This window comes from Echeneis naucrates, chromosome 23, assembly GCF_900963305.1.
Source record: "Echeneis naucrates chromosome 23, fEcheNa1.1, whole genome shotgun sequence".
Lineage (NCBI taxonomy): Eukaryota > Metazoa > Chordata > Actinopteri > Carangiformes > Echeneidae > Echeneis > Echeneis naucrates.
Genome location: NC_042533.1, coordinates 14484253 through 14498562, shown reverse-complemented (window position 1 = coordinate 14498562; position 14310 = coordinate 14484253). Strand labels below are relative to the sequence as shown.

Here is a 14310-nt window from a genome sequence, read left to right as displayed (position 1 = left end):
TCTTCTGACAGGATCTGATTAGGTAGCCACAAGCTGCAGAGTGACCACAATTACAGGAACTTGTTTTCTCTGTGCCCTCAGGGCCTGAACATACACACTGAATGGAAAAGCAAACTCTACTATTACAAGTGTCTGACTGAGGAGGGATTTCTTTATGTAAGGCACAGCCTAGTGGTGAGAGAGAATACTTTTTTGTGATAATCACAGTCATGAACAGCAGGAAAAAAACAAAACAAAAGGCACCTAAGGTTAGTACACGGAATCGAACCTTTAGGAACTGACCATACTGGTTGGTTGCTATTTGCAGATTGAAAAATGGCTCAATCTGAGTGAGCACACAGAATGTTTGGACTTAGATCGAATAATGCTCAAGATTATTTACTACACGATTTTTGAGTCTGTAAAGAGATCAATCTTAAAAGTAAAAAAAAAAAAAAAAAAAAGTTTTGCTTTGTACTATATTGTAATTTGTATTAAATAAATTTGATAAAATTGGTATTGAAAAAATAGCAGTATTCAGCAACATAGTTGAAGAATCAGTATCATTACAGATGTCCAATATTTCTTCCTAGTTAACACACTATACTGTATTGAATGGAAATTGTAAAAATTATGAGGATCCAAAGTTAAATGCTGGTGACTAAAATGAAAAGTTAGTGAACACTTTAGGTATGTGCATGTGCTTTGAGCCAATTTGACTTCCAGTTACATGTTAATACAAGCTAACATCTGCAGATCCAAACATGGATTTGTTCACTGATTTTCCATCTTTCCTTCATTGTGGTGCTTGAAAGAAAAAAATAACGTCCCTCAATGCTCTCATAACACACGAGACAAGGCAGCTTTACAGTAAAAGGCTGATGAAGCTGTTATACAAGACCATGTGGCACAAATTTAGCAATTAGCTGGTTCAGCATTTAAAGAGCCAAAATAAACAAGCCTTTATCTCTATGGGAAATATCTTTGCGAGTATCTCTTGCATGTAGCATAATGTTCACTAGTTAGCTGAAGGGGAGAGGTGTGTGGTCAGGATGAAGTAAAAACCATGTCCTGTTCTTGGCATGTGTTCATCAGACAGACAACACAGCGCAGCATGTTCGCAGATGTGTAAATGTCAGATTCATTAAAAAAAAAAAAAAAAAAAAAAGGAGAGCAACCACTTTGATCAAATAATTTAATTGACAAAACAATCTGTACAGTTCAATAAGACAAATATACATGGCACATTTGATGGGATAATTTAACAGTTTAGCACCTCCAATAGATAAATCAGTGTGTCCTGAACCTGAGGGAGGATTAAACCTGACTTCTGTTACTTTAATAAGATTACTTGTGCTGTTTAAACTGACCAACTTGGAGGGAAGTTTCAAACCCAGTGCTCTGTGGTTCGACATTCCTAGTTTGGATAAGGAGCCATTTTTCATCTTAGATAAACGAACATCACTGCATACCTGCCCCCCTCTCTGCTTCCTCCAGTCCCTACTGTCTTCAAGTACTTTCAATCTAAGCCTGTTTTGCAGTGGTTATTTTAAGCCTTGAGTAGATGCCCCGTCTGCACCAGGGTCAAAAGAAAAGAAAAGAAAAAAAAAGAAAAAAAAAAAAAAAAAGGAACACTATATGAAGAGGAAAGATCTGCCCTTCAAGATTATTTACATGCTCAGAGTCTAAAGATAGGAAACTATTCTTGCACTGATGGAAGATTAGTTTATAGGAATTTATAATCTGCCCAAACAAATTCCCACAGTTTGGCATGGATAATAGGTTTTGGGTTGAAGCTAGCATCGTGCAGCCTGGGCACGTTTAAGAGAGAGCCAAACCAGGAGAGTTAAGTGGGAGATTTGGATAGAGTTCTCCAATCATGAGATTCTATTAACATTAAATATGGAGGTGCAGACATCCAGGAGAACTGAGGGATGGTCTCTTGCTTTTTAAGGCTGAATGCTGCTGGCAGTTCCACACAGGGGCAAGAGGTTTAGAGGTTAAAAATGAAATCCAGAGAGTTGATGTCAACTACACATGGGCTATATTTAATGTTATTTAGCAGGGAGAGAGAAAAGATTGGGTTGTGCTTTTTATGGTTTTATGGTGCTCATTCACTGTAGTGCTCACTTTGCTGTTTATGATTTGATTTGAAAGGGCTACATCATTGTCATATATTTCACTCCATTTACTTCATGACACTTTGCAACTGTAATCCATACACACTTGTTTTATTGACTTAGTTTTTTTTTTATTTAGCGAAATGATTGAATCCATGATTTCCTGTAGATTTCGCTGAGATATTCAATTTAACCATTGATTATATATAAAAGAGGATATAGACTGGAATTGAGGCTGCAGGGACAGTATTAGTCTAAACAAGATGGAGAGTTCTGACATTTAAGTTTTTGATTTAAGAGATATTTGCTCTCAAGAGACCCAAGGACAGACCATGAATGTCAGTCAACAACCAAAGCCTGTATCCTCACTGTATCTTCCAAAGTTCCGGTGTCACATCAGGAAGTGTGTACATGGCCTGATTCAACCTCTCCGGATTAATTAAAGATGTGAACCCCTTAGTGGAATTTATATTCAACCCCCTGCCTCTCCCTCAAACAAATACCAAGACATCTGTGTATGAGCTGATTTGATGGAGCAACAGACACAGCTATAAACAGGCAGCAGGGATCCTTCAGTGTCTGCATCAAACAGTGGCTGTCGCCTGGCTCGGGGGTTTGTATTACAGGAATCTGAAATTAAGCTAAGCAGCATCTGGAGAGCTTCATTCCGAGTACTGTTGAGACAACATTCACTGCTTGGTATCCTCCATCCTTTATATTTAGGTATCCAGGGAATGCTTAATGACCAGATGTCAAGTTTACTTCATATTTTAGCTGCAATTCTGTGTTTAGCGTCAAGCTGCATATTTAAGCGGGTCATTTGCACTTTCCGAGAAAATCTAGGAAGAACATCCCTTCCCCACCCATCACTGTCTCTTCCTTCATCACTGACTGAGGGTGGCCAGCTAAACCAGGACCAACAATCTTGTTGCCATCAAGATATAATGGCTGCAGCATAGGACCTGAACCATGTCTCCTCCATTTTAGTGTTCCAATATTAATTTTTTGATAAGATTGGTTTATATGAGCCATTTGATGGTATAAAAACAGGAGCTAAACGTCATGACAGGCATCTGAGATTGACTTACGACTGGGCTGACCAGGTCTGTGGACACACCTTACACATCACACCTTGATCACTACTGCGCAGACTCTGGCCTCTGCATTGTTGACGTGAGGGAGTAACTCAGTGCATTTTGACTGCATAGGAGTGGAAGCGCATCAGTAATCTTTATGTACTGACCATTGGATTGACTATCCCTTAAAATGATGACATCCCAACATATTTCTAAACTTATTTATAAATTATTTATTTATTTTATTTAACCTATAACCCGTGGACCCAAAATAGAGTGGCTTTTGCACACTGCATCTTTATTTGGGATCCAAATAAACTTAACCAATTTGCATTTGGCTCAGTTTGCATGAGTGAACAAGAAGATCACAATCCGTGGTAACGTCAGCAGTAGCCTATGCAAACTTTTGTCAGTCAGATTATAGCTGTGTCCCACTTCACGGGCGCTGTCCATCAGAGGCTATATTTGAAGACAGACTGCATTCACAGCACCAAGACTCAGCTGTTCCATTTCAAATGTGGCTGAGACACTGCAGCCATCTTTCCTGCCAAGGATCCAACAGATCCTTTGTAGCTCAACCTATCCCACGATTCCTTTTAGGCTGGAGCTGATGACAAACCACACTGACAGAGAGCCTGAGGATTACACTGCATATAATGAGGTTTTTAGCTGCAGCATCCGATAGAGCTATTAAACCAGGGGCCTTAAAACCCCAGGAGGGGCTGTTTTTAAGCTGGTGATGCAAGGTGAAACTCATTTCAGTTTCATTCACTTTCATTTTGGGTTGGTCATCAAAGGCTCCAGCAGCTAGGAAGGACAACACTTTCATAGACAGTGTCCTCAGGAGGATGTGACCCCTGAAATGCCACACAACTTGTGTGTCTATGGTCATAAATTCATTCAATGAAAGTGTTTTGCCATGATACCCCCATACTGTGAGTTGATCAGCTTCCACTGACTTTAATCATTTGTAGCAGCTCATGTTGAGGGCTAGGCTATTAGCATTTACTTAAACTTTATAAGCAGACCTTTTACTTACAGTTACTATTTTTGCATGACTGAAGTGCTCACAAGCACCAGCTCTTACATTACTGTGATAAGCAGCCACGGTGGGTTCTCATGCCAGAAAACTTTTTACATTGATACCTATGTTAGATACCTGAAGGTGCCCTATATTGTAGAGTTTCTGACCTCTAGCAGGGAACAAGAAAACTAATAGCTAGTGAGAATTGCCACTAGTAGTTGATGTGACTTTACAAATACTTTACAAGAAAGGAAAATGATTCAAAATGTTTGTTTTGTTTTGAAATTGTGATGATGCTGTGCTCATCACTAACCTTTATGCATACAGTACTGTTCTCTGTGAGAATGGTGTGGCATCTCTATGAATTTCCAGCCTCTCTTTGATCCAGGTGAGTCCTCACTGATAGCAGAGGTAACTGATGATAAGTTTCGGTATGTCCAGTTGACCTATAACCTTCACAGCTCTGGGGCCCAGCTTCTTCCTCACTGCCAACCTGCTGAGCTGCTGCAGACTCATGGGGGTGGCTGCAGGTAGAAAACAAGAGCTAGATGTATATTACAACATAATGTGGTTCATTTCACAATAGAACAAAATGATGTGTCAATGACAAAGAAAATTTAACTATGGAGTTTGATAAAGTATATACAATGATTATTCTTTTAATCTAAATATGGGGTTGAGGAAAAAAAAATTTTGTAAGTAATCTGATTGATGAAAAATTATTTGTTACTTTCAAATGATGATGAAACTGAAATCCCAAGAGCCAAAGAACAAAAAAGAAATTATGTTTAAGAATCTGGGTAATTGGGACTCCTTTCTTGTGAGAGTTTGTCTGTGCTCCACTTGCTATATAAAGATATGCTACTGGAAATCAGAAAAGCAAATCATCATCTCACCTTCTCATGTGCTTCCAGTTACAAAAGCTAAGCTCTACATTACTACTGGGCTTCATGCAAACAGGTGTCATTAAACTGTAACTCCTAGAACAGAAAATGATTCTTGCCTGCCATCTGCTGCTGCTACGTTGACACTGCATTGCAGTACTGGTCGGAAGGCAACCACACAAACAGACTGATCAAAGTGATTGTTTAACATGCTGTGTGAATAACCTACTCTCATAAAAATGCAGACAGTCTGCAGAGGGGGAGCCCGGCGTGGTATAGTCCACAGGTCTCTTATTGTGTTGATCTCTGGCGTAGATGTTTGCCCCAAACTCGACCAGCATCTCTATCATCTCCACTCGCATCTTTTTAGCTGCTTGGTGCAGTGGAGTTTCATGCAGCCTGGTGGCATTGACTTTAGCACCTGAGAGTAAAAAGGCTATCATTATTCTACACTATTCTAGTGATCACCTACAAAAGAATGTGTCAAACACACAAAAACGTACTTACTGAATATAAAATATTTCTTCTAGTATCTGAATCACACATTGTACAGGTTGCACCTACACTCACCTGCATTCAGAAGCACTTTAACACAAGCTATATGTTCATTAGCACAAGCCACAAGCAACGGTGTCCCGTAATACATGTCGTACGTCTCAAGACACGCACCCACGGCGATGAGGAGTTTCACACAGTCAGAGTTACCTGGAATGCAAACATACACATCATTACATGTCATACACATTTTTTTCACAATTAACATCTGCGATCTAAAACCAGGTAAGTGTGAAAAGAGCTGAGACACTCACCCCCCATGCAGGCCTCATGGAGGGGGGAGGCTGTGCGGGAGGTGAGAGCAGGGTTGGCCATAGCGCCGTGCTCCAGCAAAAGCCTCACACATTCCAAACTACCAGCAGAACAGGCGTCACAGAGTGGCGTGCTGCCATCTACATTCCTTGCATCCACCTGTGTTGTATCATGGGACATTAGGATCACACACACAGTAGTAGTGCAATCTCTTCCCACATATTTCCTCTCCACATTCTCTCAGTTCAGATCAAGTCAAATAAATTCTCCTCTGCATCTTTTCTTGATCCAACTGTCTGCCTCACTGCGTCACCTGAGCTCCAGCATCCAGTAGCAGTTGGACACACTGGGTCTGTCCACGGACGCAGGCCTCGTGCAGTGGTGTGATAGAGTCCACTGCCACGACATTGACTGATGCGCCACTCTGAATGAGGCACTGCAATTGGGAGGCCTGGCCAAGGGAGGCTGCCTTGTGCACCTCTGTTCTCTCTGACCAGCAGCCTGCAGGAGAAAAGGTCAGTCACTGCACAGAAATCCCACTATATCTGTTACTGCTGTAAATCCCAAACATGGATTCATGAATAAATGGGACTTTACTCCAGTGAAATTCTGGTGTCTTTCTGTCAACCTAAAGCTTGCATCTTTGTTTCCTTCCTAAGAAGTTTATAAAATGCTCCTTGTTCTCTGAGGCCACTACAACCATCACATCCTTTTTGGCCAGTTCGACTTGTTCTGTTATTTTTGATAATTCTGTATTTGCAATTTAGTACCCTCTATATTTTTCAGCTGAACTAAGCTTGTCATCTGATCCATCCTGCTTTGGATACAACTGATCCAGATCTGTAGTGTTTCAGAGCTCAATGTACCAAACCTCTCAGAAACCTTTAATCTCACCATGATCTAACACTATGAAACCCTTGTTACTAGAATAATTATTTGTTTTTTAATACTTTGCCTTATTTTTGGTAGTATTTGTCTCAGTACCACATTGCTACGCATTGATAAGTTTATTTACAACAGGTGAACACTGGTTGCATGTTGGGGTCTATAACAAGACTGAAGAAAATCTGAGTTTCTGTACAATGGTCCAATTCTGACCAAGAAAATGTGCAGACTTTTTATCAATTTATGAACATTTTCAACTAACTTAATTACATTGTTTATGATTAGTCACATTTTCTGATTATCTCCAGGTCTACACTGGTCTAGGTCAACTTTTATCCACAGCACTTTCAATAGTGAGGAATCATATTCTATATCCACTGTATTTTACTGAAGCCTCTAGTCTGAAGGAAGATGCATTATTATTCAAATACATATACTATGAACGTATAAAGTAAAGTATACTATCAAGTATCAAGTATAAAGACTGTAAATACAATTGTGATATACACTCACTGGTCACTTTATTAGGTACACCTGTTTAATTGCTTGTTAACAGAAATAGCTAAATCAATCAATCACACAGCCACAACTTAATGCATTTAGGCATGTAGACATGGTCAAGTTCAAACCGAGCATCAGAACAGGGAAGAAAGGAAAGTATTTCAGAAACTGATGATCTACTGGAATTTTCACACACAACCATCTCTAGGGTTTACAGAGAATGGGCCGAAAAAGAGAAAGTATCCAGTGAGTGGCAGTTGTGTGGCCAAAGGAGAGGGCCAGATAGCCAGAAGAGAATGGGCAGACTGGTTCAAAATGATAAAAAGGAAACAGTAACTCAAATAACTACTCCAGAAACAAGGAATGCAGAATGCCACCTCTGAACGCACAACACGTCAGACCTTGAAGAAGATGGGCTACAGCAGCAGAAGACCACACCGGGTGGCACTCCTGTCAATTAAGAATCAGAAAAGTGAGGCTACAATTTGCACCAGCTCACCCAATTGGACAACAGAAAATTGGAAAAATTTTGTCTGTTCTGACACTAACCCTAATCCTAACCCTCGATTTCAGCTGTGACATTTAGATGGTAGGGTCAGAGTTTGGCGTAAACAACATGAAAGCATGGATCCATCCTGCCTTGTATCAACTGTTCAGGCTGGTGGTGGTGGTGGTGTAATGGTGTGAGGAATATTTTCTTACACACACTTTGGGCCCATTAGTACCAATTGAGCATTGATCCCTACCTGAGTGTTGTTGCTGACTATGTCCATCCCTTAATCATTGCAGTGTACCCATCTTCTGATGGATACTTCCAGCAGGACAATGCACCATGACAAAAAGCTCATATCATCTCAAACTGGTTTCTGGAACATGACAGTGAGTTCGCTGTACTCCAGTGGCCTCCACAGTCACCAGATCTCAATGCAATAGAGCACCTTTGGGATGTGGTGGAATGGGAGATTCACAGCGGACAAATCTGCTGCAACTGCGTGATGCTATCATTTCAATATGGACCAAAATCTCTGAGGAATGTTTCCAACAACTTGTTGAATGTATGCCACAAATAATTAAGGCAGTTCTGAAGACAAAAGGGGGTTCACCCTTTACTAGCAAGCTGTACCTAATAAAGGGGCTGGTGAGTGTACAATCAATGTAGGTGTTAGATGTCAGAATGTAGAGATAGAGCAGAACATCTGCAAATCAGATCCACAGGTCCTCCAGTCACACACACACACACACACACACACACACACACACACACACACACACACATATATATATATATATATATATATGCAAAAATGAAATTCATTAAAATATCTATATGATGGATCTTTTTTAATACTACTGTTTTTTTCTCCCATTCTTCTATCAGCAACTGATCGCTGCACACGTGTCCAAACTGTCACAATAAGAGACACTTTGACTGTTTTGTTGTATTAGGCAATGACTGAGCCTTGCACATCTGATTTTAGCTCATAAAAAATGCACATAAATACAAAAGCATTTACATTTTGTTCAAACTGCATATGTCCCATGTCCTCTGTACGATTTCACGTGTCAGCGAGCCGCAGTCTGTCGGAGTTTTTTTATGAACCCTGAAGGCATCTGTTCCCATGTGACCTTTCCAGCCAATCACGCCTTGTTAAGACGAACGAGTGACGTTTGTCTTGTCACACGGCGTCTGTATGAAAAAATAATTAACCCACTATGTCTATTCCCAAACGGTAGGTGGCCTCCAGGTCCTATATTTGACACATTAGTTCCGACTTTTCAATTGTTTATGGGGAACACATTAATGCTGCGGTGCAGTGAATCCATTCTATACTGACACCACAAAACCGTGAGTGCCTGTAAGACGCAATCAACTAGATTTCACAATGTTAGCTTAGCCGTAGGCTTGTTATTTTGGTTTTGATGGGTGTGCGGTCTTTCTTAATTTCCCAGCTGGCAACGCTACTTCAGGCAGAGCAGAGCACCCTGCATTTTCATACGTTTACGCTTCATCTCGTATATAAGTTGGACGGAAACATACTAAAGCACAATATTGTGCAAAGCTCTGGCATCAGATCAGAATATCCACAGTAAACACACCCCGCCGGGGGCATTAGCTTAAAGGCAGTCTAATTGGGTCAAACTCAGGAGAAAGCGTCAGTCTCAGCGGGAACGTTGTGTCTATTTCACTCACCAATATCTCCGAAGAAGTACGGCGGAGTATTTTCGACCTCCATCTTCCGCCGCTTTAACAGCGTGCACGAGGTGTTCGTCAACAGTCCCGTTTACACGCTGCCGCGGCAGAGGACTGTCGTACCTGGTAGTCGAAATGCAAGCTGGGAGCTGTATTTTCACCACCGCCTGTGTGACGAGTGCCACTCGTATTTATTCAACATTCGAAATTATATGGACATCATGTAAGATGCAAATGATGACGTCCCTTTCACATGGTAATCTAATACAATTAAAGTTAAAGTTGATTGCTATGTCCACTCAAGTGTCCTGCGGTGAGGAGGGATGGTCACAATACTGGAGAAAGCTGTGGATTCGGCGGGAGATGTTGAGCTGACCTATGACCTCTGAGGCTCTGGTGCTCAGTGTCTTCCTCACAATAATTCTGCAGAGCTGCTGCAGACTCAGAGGGTTACCTAAGGACAAGAGAAGGTGTTCAGAAGCAGTGATCTCGAGGTTATAGAAAAAGGACTTCTAACAGCTCTGTCTGTCCTGGTTGTCTTTCTGAAGCAGCAGAGGAATTTACTTTCATAAAACTCCAGGCAGGCATGAGAGGAAGATGCCGGTGTTGTGTAGTCCAGTGGTTTTCTTCCCAGGTTGTCACTAGCGTACACATTGGCTCCAAACTCCACCAGCAGCTCGATCATGTCCACCATATGGGCTCGTGCTGCGTGGTGCAGAGCTGTCTCATGGAACTTCTTTGAATTCACATTGGCACCTGCAGGTAGTTAGTACACGTTTAGGCCTCTCATTTGTATACACACCATCTGATTTAGTAAAATCCAGTCTCATACAGTGTTACCACAGCTACCCATAAGCCTGCATGCGTTTTGTTTTGTTTGTTTGTTTGTTTGTTTAGCAGTAAGCAAACTTTGCCGTTGTTTTGTTAAAGCAAGAGATCAGTCTGCTGTGATTCCCAAGAATCATACATTAAGAAATGCCTGATAAAATAAGCTTAAAGCCCAATTTCCGCACATATTAGAATGCAAATTGAATAACATTATTACAACTATTTGATTTAATACTTCTATGGTACATACATTTTTCAAATATATGAACACAGAGGGGCAGCAAGGCGGCAGGGTAGAGAGCTGTTGCCCCACAACAAAAAAGTTGCAGGTTTAATTCAATGGCCTGGGCCTGTTTTGTCACCAGTGATTCAGTCACACAGTAGCCAAACCTTAATACATATCCTGCTTTATGGTTTGTTTTCCTCTAAAATGCTTACTGAGGTAATAAATCAATTTTCATCTGGTGCGTGAGGAAGCCTGCATTCAGTTATGTAGGAAATTATTAACAAAGCTAGATTAAGTTGTGCGGGTTGTCGCATTGTTAGTGTCCACGTCACCTTATTGCAGTGTTCCTAGTTCAACTCTCACCAGGGAACTTGCTGCATGTCAGTCACTCTGCCACTTCCCAAGAAATAAGACTTAAAAACAAATGTAGAATAGAATGAGTTAGACTATAGAACAAGAGGTAATGCTGACCTGCAATCAAAAGCTCCCTGACACAGTCCATGTGACCTTTAGCACATGTGATGTGAAGTGGAGGACCAAAGTGGACATCATACGCCTCCAGTTGGGCTCCGCTGGCTATCATCAACCTCACAACTTCAACATTACCTGGGAGGAATATAAAGAGTCACTGACAGTGAAGAAGTCTGATATGAATAGTTGAGCCCTCTCTCATGTGAGGAGTTATTACCTCGTATACAGGCCTCATGGAGTGGCGAAGCAGTGAGAGCTGTGAGGGATGGGTTAACTTTGGCTCCATACTCCAGCAGTAGCTTGGCACACTCAAGGCTGCCAGATGCACAGGCATTACAGAGAGGGGTGCTGCCGTGGATGGTCCGAACATTCACCTAAGAAAGTTAAAGTTAATTTTAACGATCTATGAGTTTGTGAAACCATACAAAAGGCATCTGTGTCTCAAATCCAGTTACTAAATGTGTTTAAATCAGTTGATAATTATTTGTCATATCAAGATGCTGACTGCACACAAGGAGCACTGCACCCTGGTCTTAGTCTCCCACAATACACATTGACCATTTATTTTGAAAGGGAATTTATTTGGCGATGACCTTGTTTTATTTCAACTAATTAAAAAATTGAGGCAAAAACAAAATAATTTTTGTTCAGTTTATATGTATTCCACATTTTTTAATTCATATGTGTTGCTTGGTGGTTGATCATACTGTAAACTTAAACACAACCAATTATGAGGACAGCATTGTCAATGGAAAAGCAAAGGACAGGTGCCTTCTTTTAAAGCAGAGCATAGAAGCCTGCATCTTCATGCAGAGTTAGAGTTCATCTCACATTTAAGGTGGACATAAACCTAATGAAGGTCAAATGTTGTCCAAAGCTTGAGTATCAGTAGAGATGGGCAGGTGGGGCTGGTAAACACAACATGCAGGGGAGCCTGCAGAAGGCCCAAGTTTGTTTTTTGGATACAAGTTTAGATCAAAGTCAACATATTAGTGGCACATGCCAGAGTTATCTGGAACTATCATAGTAAAACAGTATATACATACAATAACCAGTACAGAAAAAAATGCTCATATTTTATCAGACTCAAATTCATTGCGGCATTTGAGTTTGTGGTTTGCTTCATAAACCCCACAAAGTATTCATTTTTGAATGAATTGGATTGTAATAACTTGTGATAAGCTGTCCCAGTAACATTGGGCATTTTATGTCATATCTGCACAAGTCAGGTTTGGCACTCCATAGCCTAAGATAAGAGACCAAGGAGGATTTCTTACCTGGGCTCCAGCCTCCAGCAGCAGCCGTGTACACATGGGGTGTGCCTGTATGCAGGCCTCATGGAGTGGAGTGATATTGTCCACCGTCACCATGTTGATTGAAGCTCCACTTTCTATCAGCTGTTTCAGCTGCAGGACCCTGCCGTGCGATGCTGCCTCATGCAGGGCAGTCCGGTCTGCCCAGAATCCTAATCCACATATACAGGGATATGGCCCAAGCTTTGTTATATTTATGTAACTGTACAGTTACACAACAAATTTACACCACTGTCGCAGCACCCCAGAGCTCTGTCAGATGACCTGGATAATCTCTCATCTCAAGTCCCAGTGTAAGGACTGGGAGAAAATCACAAAGTGAAAGGCTACACAGACTCTCTGACATGACAGAAGAAAAACCTGCATATTGCGACTACACATCCCACTGTGACAGCCATGCTTGTTCATATTGGGGCGAATGACATTGTAAAACAACAGTCTGAAATGTTGAAATGTGACTTCAGTGAGCTGTTGAACAGTTAGCTCTTCAATGCTGAGGTGTTTATCAGTGGCCCTCTACCACCATACAGAAGAGGTGATGAGGGATTCAGTAGATTGTTGGCACTGAACAAATGGCTCTCAGCCACACGTGCTGGACATTCGGTGCATTTTCAACTTTTTCTGGGACAGAAAAAGGCAGATGGACTTTGCCTCAACAAGTCAGGAGCAAAATTGTTCACTTCTAACCTGTTTTACTTCCTGCATCGCCCATCCACGCTCTCTGCCAGAGATAACAAAACATGTCAGAAACCTAAGAGAGCTGCCTCGGCCTCCCCATAAGGAGAGCTTTGATGGGAGAGACCCAAGTCAAGAGGTTGAGTCTCCACTCCCTTTACCAACATGGGTATTTCAAAACCCTATTCTCCATATAGGTCCCTAAGATTCGGGGGGCTGAGCTTTCCACTTGAAGCTCCCAAGTTGTGGAATCTCCACTCTAAGTAAGACTGGGCTGAAAACTCACTTTTACTCATTGGTTTTTATTGAGAGTTATATGCTCTGGCAAATTAACTGTATGATGTTTTATTTATGAACATATTTTATATTTATGTGCAAAGCACTTTGGGCGACCTGGCTGTTTTAAATGTAAATTTCACGAATACAATTGAAATTGGCATTGAATTGGAATGGTCTCTGAAATATTTAACATCACTTATTTGTGTTTTTAATCTTAACAGTGCTTGTTATTTAGGGATGCACCAATACCACTTTTTCCCAAAAGGAGTAGTGTAAGAGTACATGCATTTGAGTACTCACGCCATTACACATAAAGTTTCTTTGATTTTTTTTTTTTTTTTAACAGACATCGAAGAAGATGGATAGAAGATAGAAGATAGATAGATGGATGGATTAATCGATGAAACGTGAAATTATTATTTTTTTTTTTTGTCCCTGGTTGACACAGATCATTTCTGGATGTTAAAGGAAATGTTTTAAATCTAACATTTTGAAAACTATGATATCTGCTGTCATGCAGCTGCACACACCTTGTGGTTTTCTGACCGAGGTTGTATGATGATGCAACTCTATGGATATGTCTCAGCTGTCATGGCGGAAATCAACGCGACGTAAACAGGAAGACGAGCAGTAACTGGGCCTTATGGGGAGCTAACGTTAGCATTAGCTGCTGTCTTAAAGGCTCACCGATATCACAGAGAGAGGAGCGGCGGGCAGCTGTCACCTCCATATTTGACCACCTGTAGCAGGTTAGAAGAAGGACAAGGAGAGACCAAGGCCTCTGACGCACACAGGAGACGACATGGCATCTAAATTTACCAGTGTCAGCGGCGCTGCAGCAGAGGATTGTGGTACTTGTAGTACTACAGGTGTGAGGTATCATGCGGTGCTGCACCTGTCGCTGTTGGACATTACACATAAAACTGAACGTGATGAAGTCACACATGAAAACATCGGGGAAATTCGGACATTAAATTCTGGTTCGATCTGACTTTCCAGTGAAACATGATCAGATATCAGCTGCAAACACTCTTCAGTGCTGTGCATCTTT

General features: G+C 41.2%; 2 protein-coding genes across 3 annotated transcripts; both read right to left on the bottom strand.

Annotated features, from left to right (window-relative positions):
* Nucleotides 1–2170: 2170 nt before the first annotated feature.
* Nucleotides 2171–9662, bottom strand: LOC115036968 (ankyrin repeat and SOCS box protein 13-like). Its single transcript, XM_029495408.1, has 6 exons — nt 9468–9662; nt 6204–6391; nt 5893–6049; nt 5654–5788; nt 5313–5504; nt 2171–4723 (listed from the first exon to the last, which is right to left on the bottom strand). Exons 1-6 carry the CDS (start codon nt 9508–9510, stop codon nt 4596–4598), a joined length of 843 nt encoding a protein of 280 aa, XP_029351268.1. The 5' UTR covers nt 9511–9662; the 3' UTR covers nt 2171–4595.
* Nucleotides 9633–14072, bottom strand: asb13a.1 (ankyrin repeat and SOCS box containing 13a, tandem duplicate 1). Of its 2 annotated transcripts, none has more exons than XM_029495406.1 (6): nt 13947–14072; nt 12270–12457; nt 11210–11366; nt 10993–11127; nt 10032–10223; nt 9633–9921 (listed from the first exon to the last, which is right to left on the bottom strand). In XM_029495406.1, exons 1-6 carry the CDS (start codon nt 13987–13989, stop codon nt 9767–9769), a joined length of 870 nt encoding a protein of 289 aa, XP_029351266.1. In that variant the 5' UTR covers nt 13990–14072; the 3' UTR covers nt 9633–9766. The 2 variants fall into 2 exon arrangements, with proteins under 2 accessions (XP_029351266.1, XP_029351267.1); XM_029495407.1 differs by having other exon boundaries at nt 9635–9921; nt 13790–13968.
* Nucleotides 14073–14310: the final 238 nt, after the last annotated feature.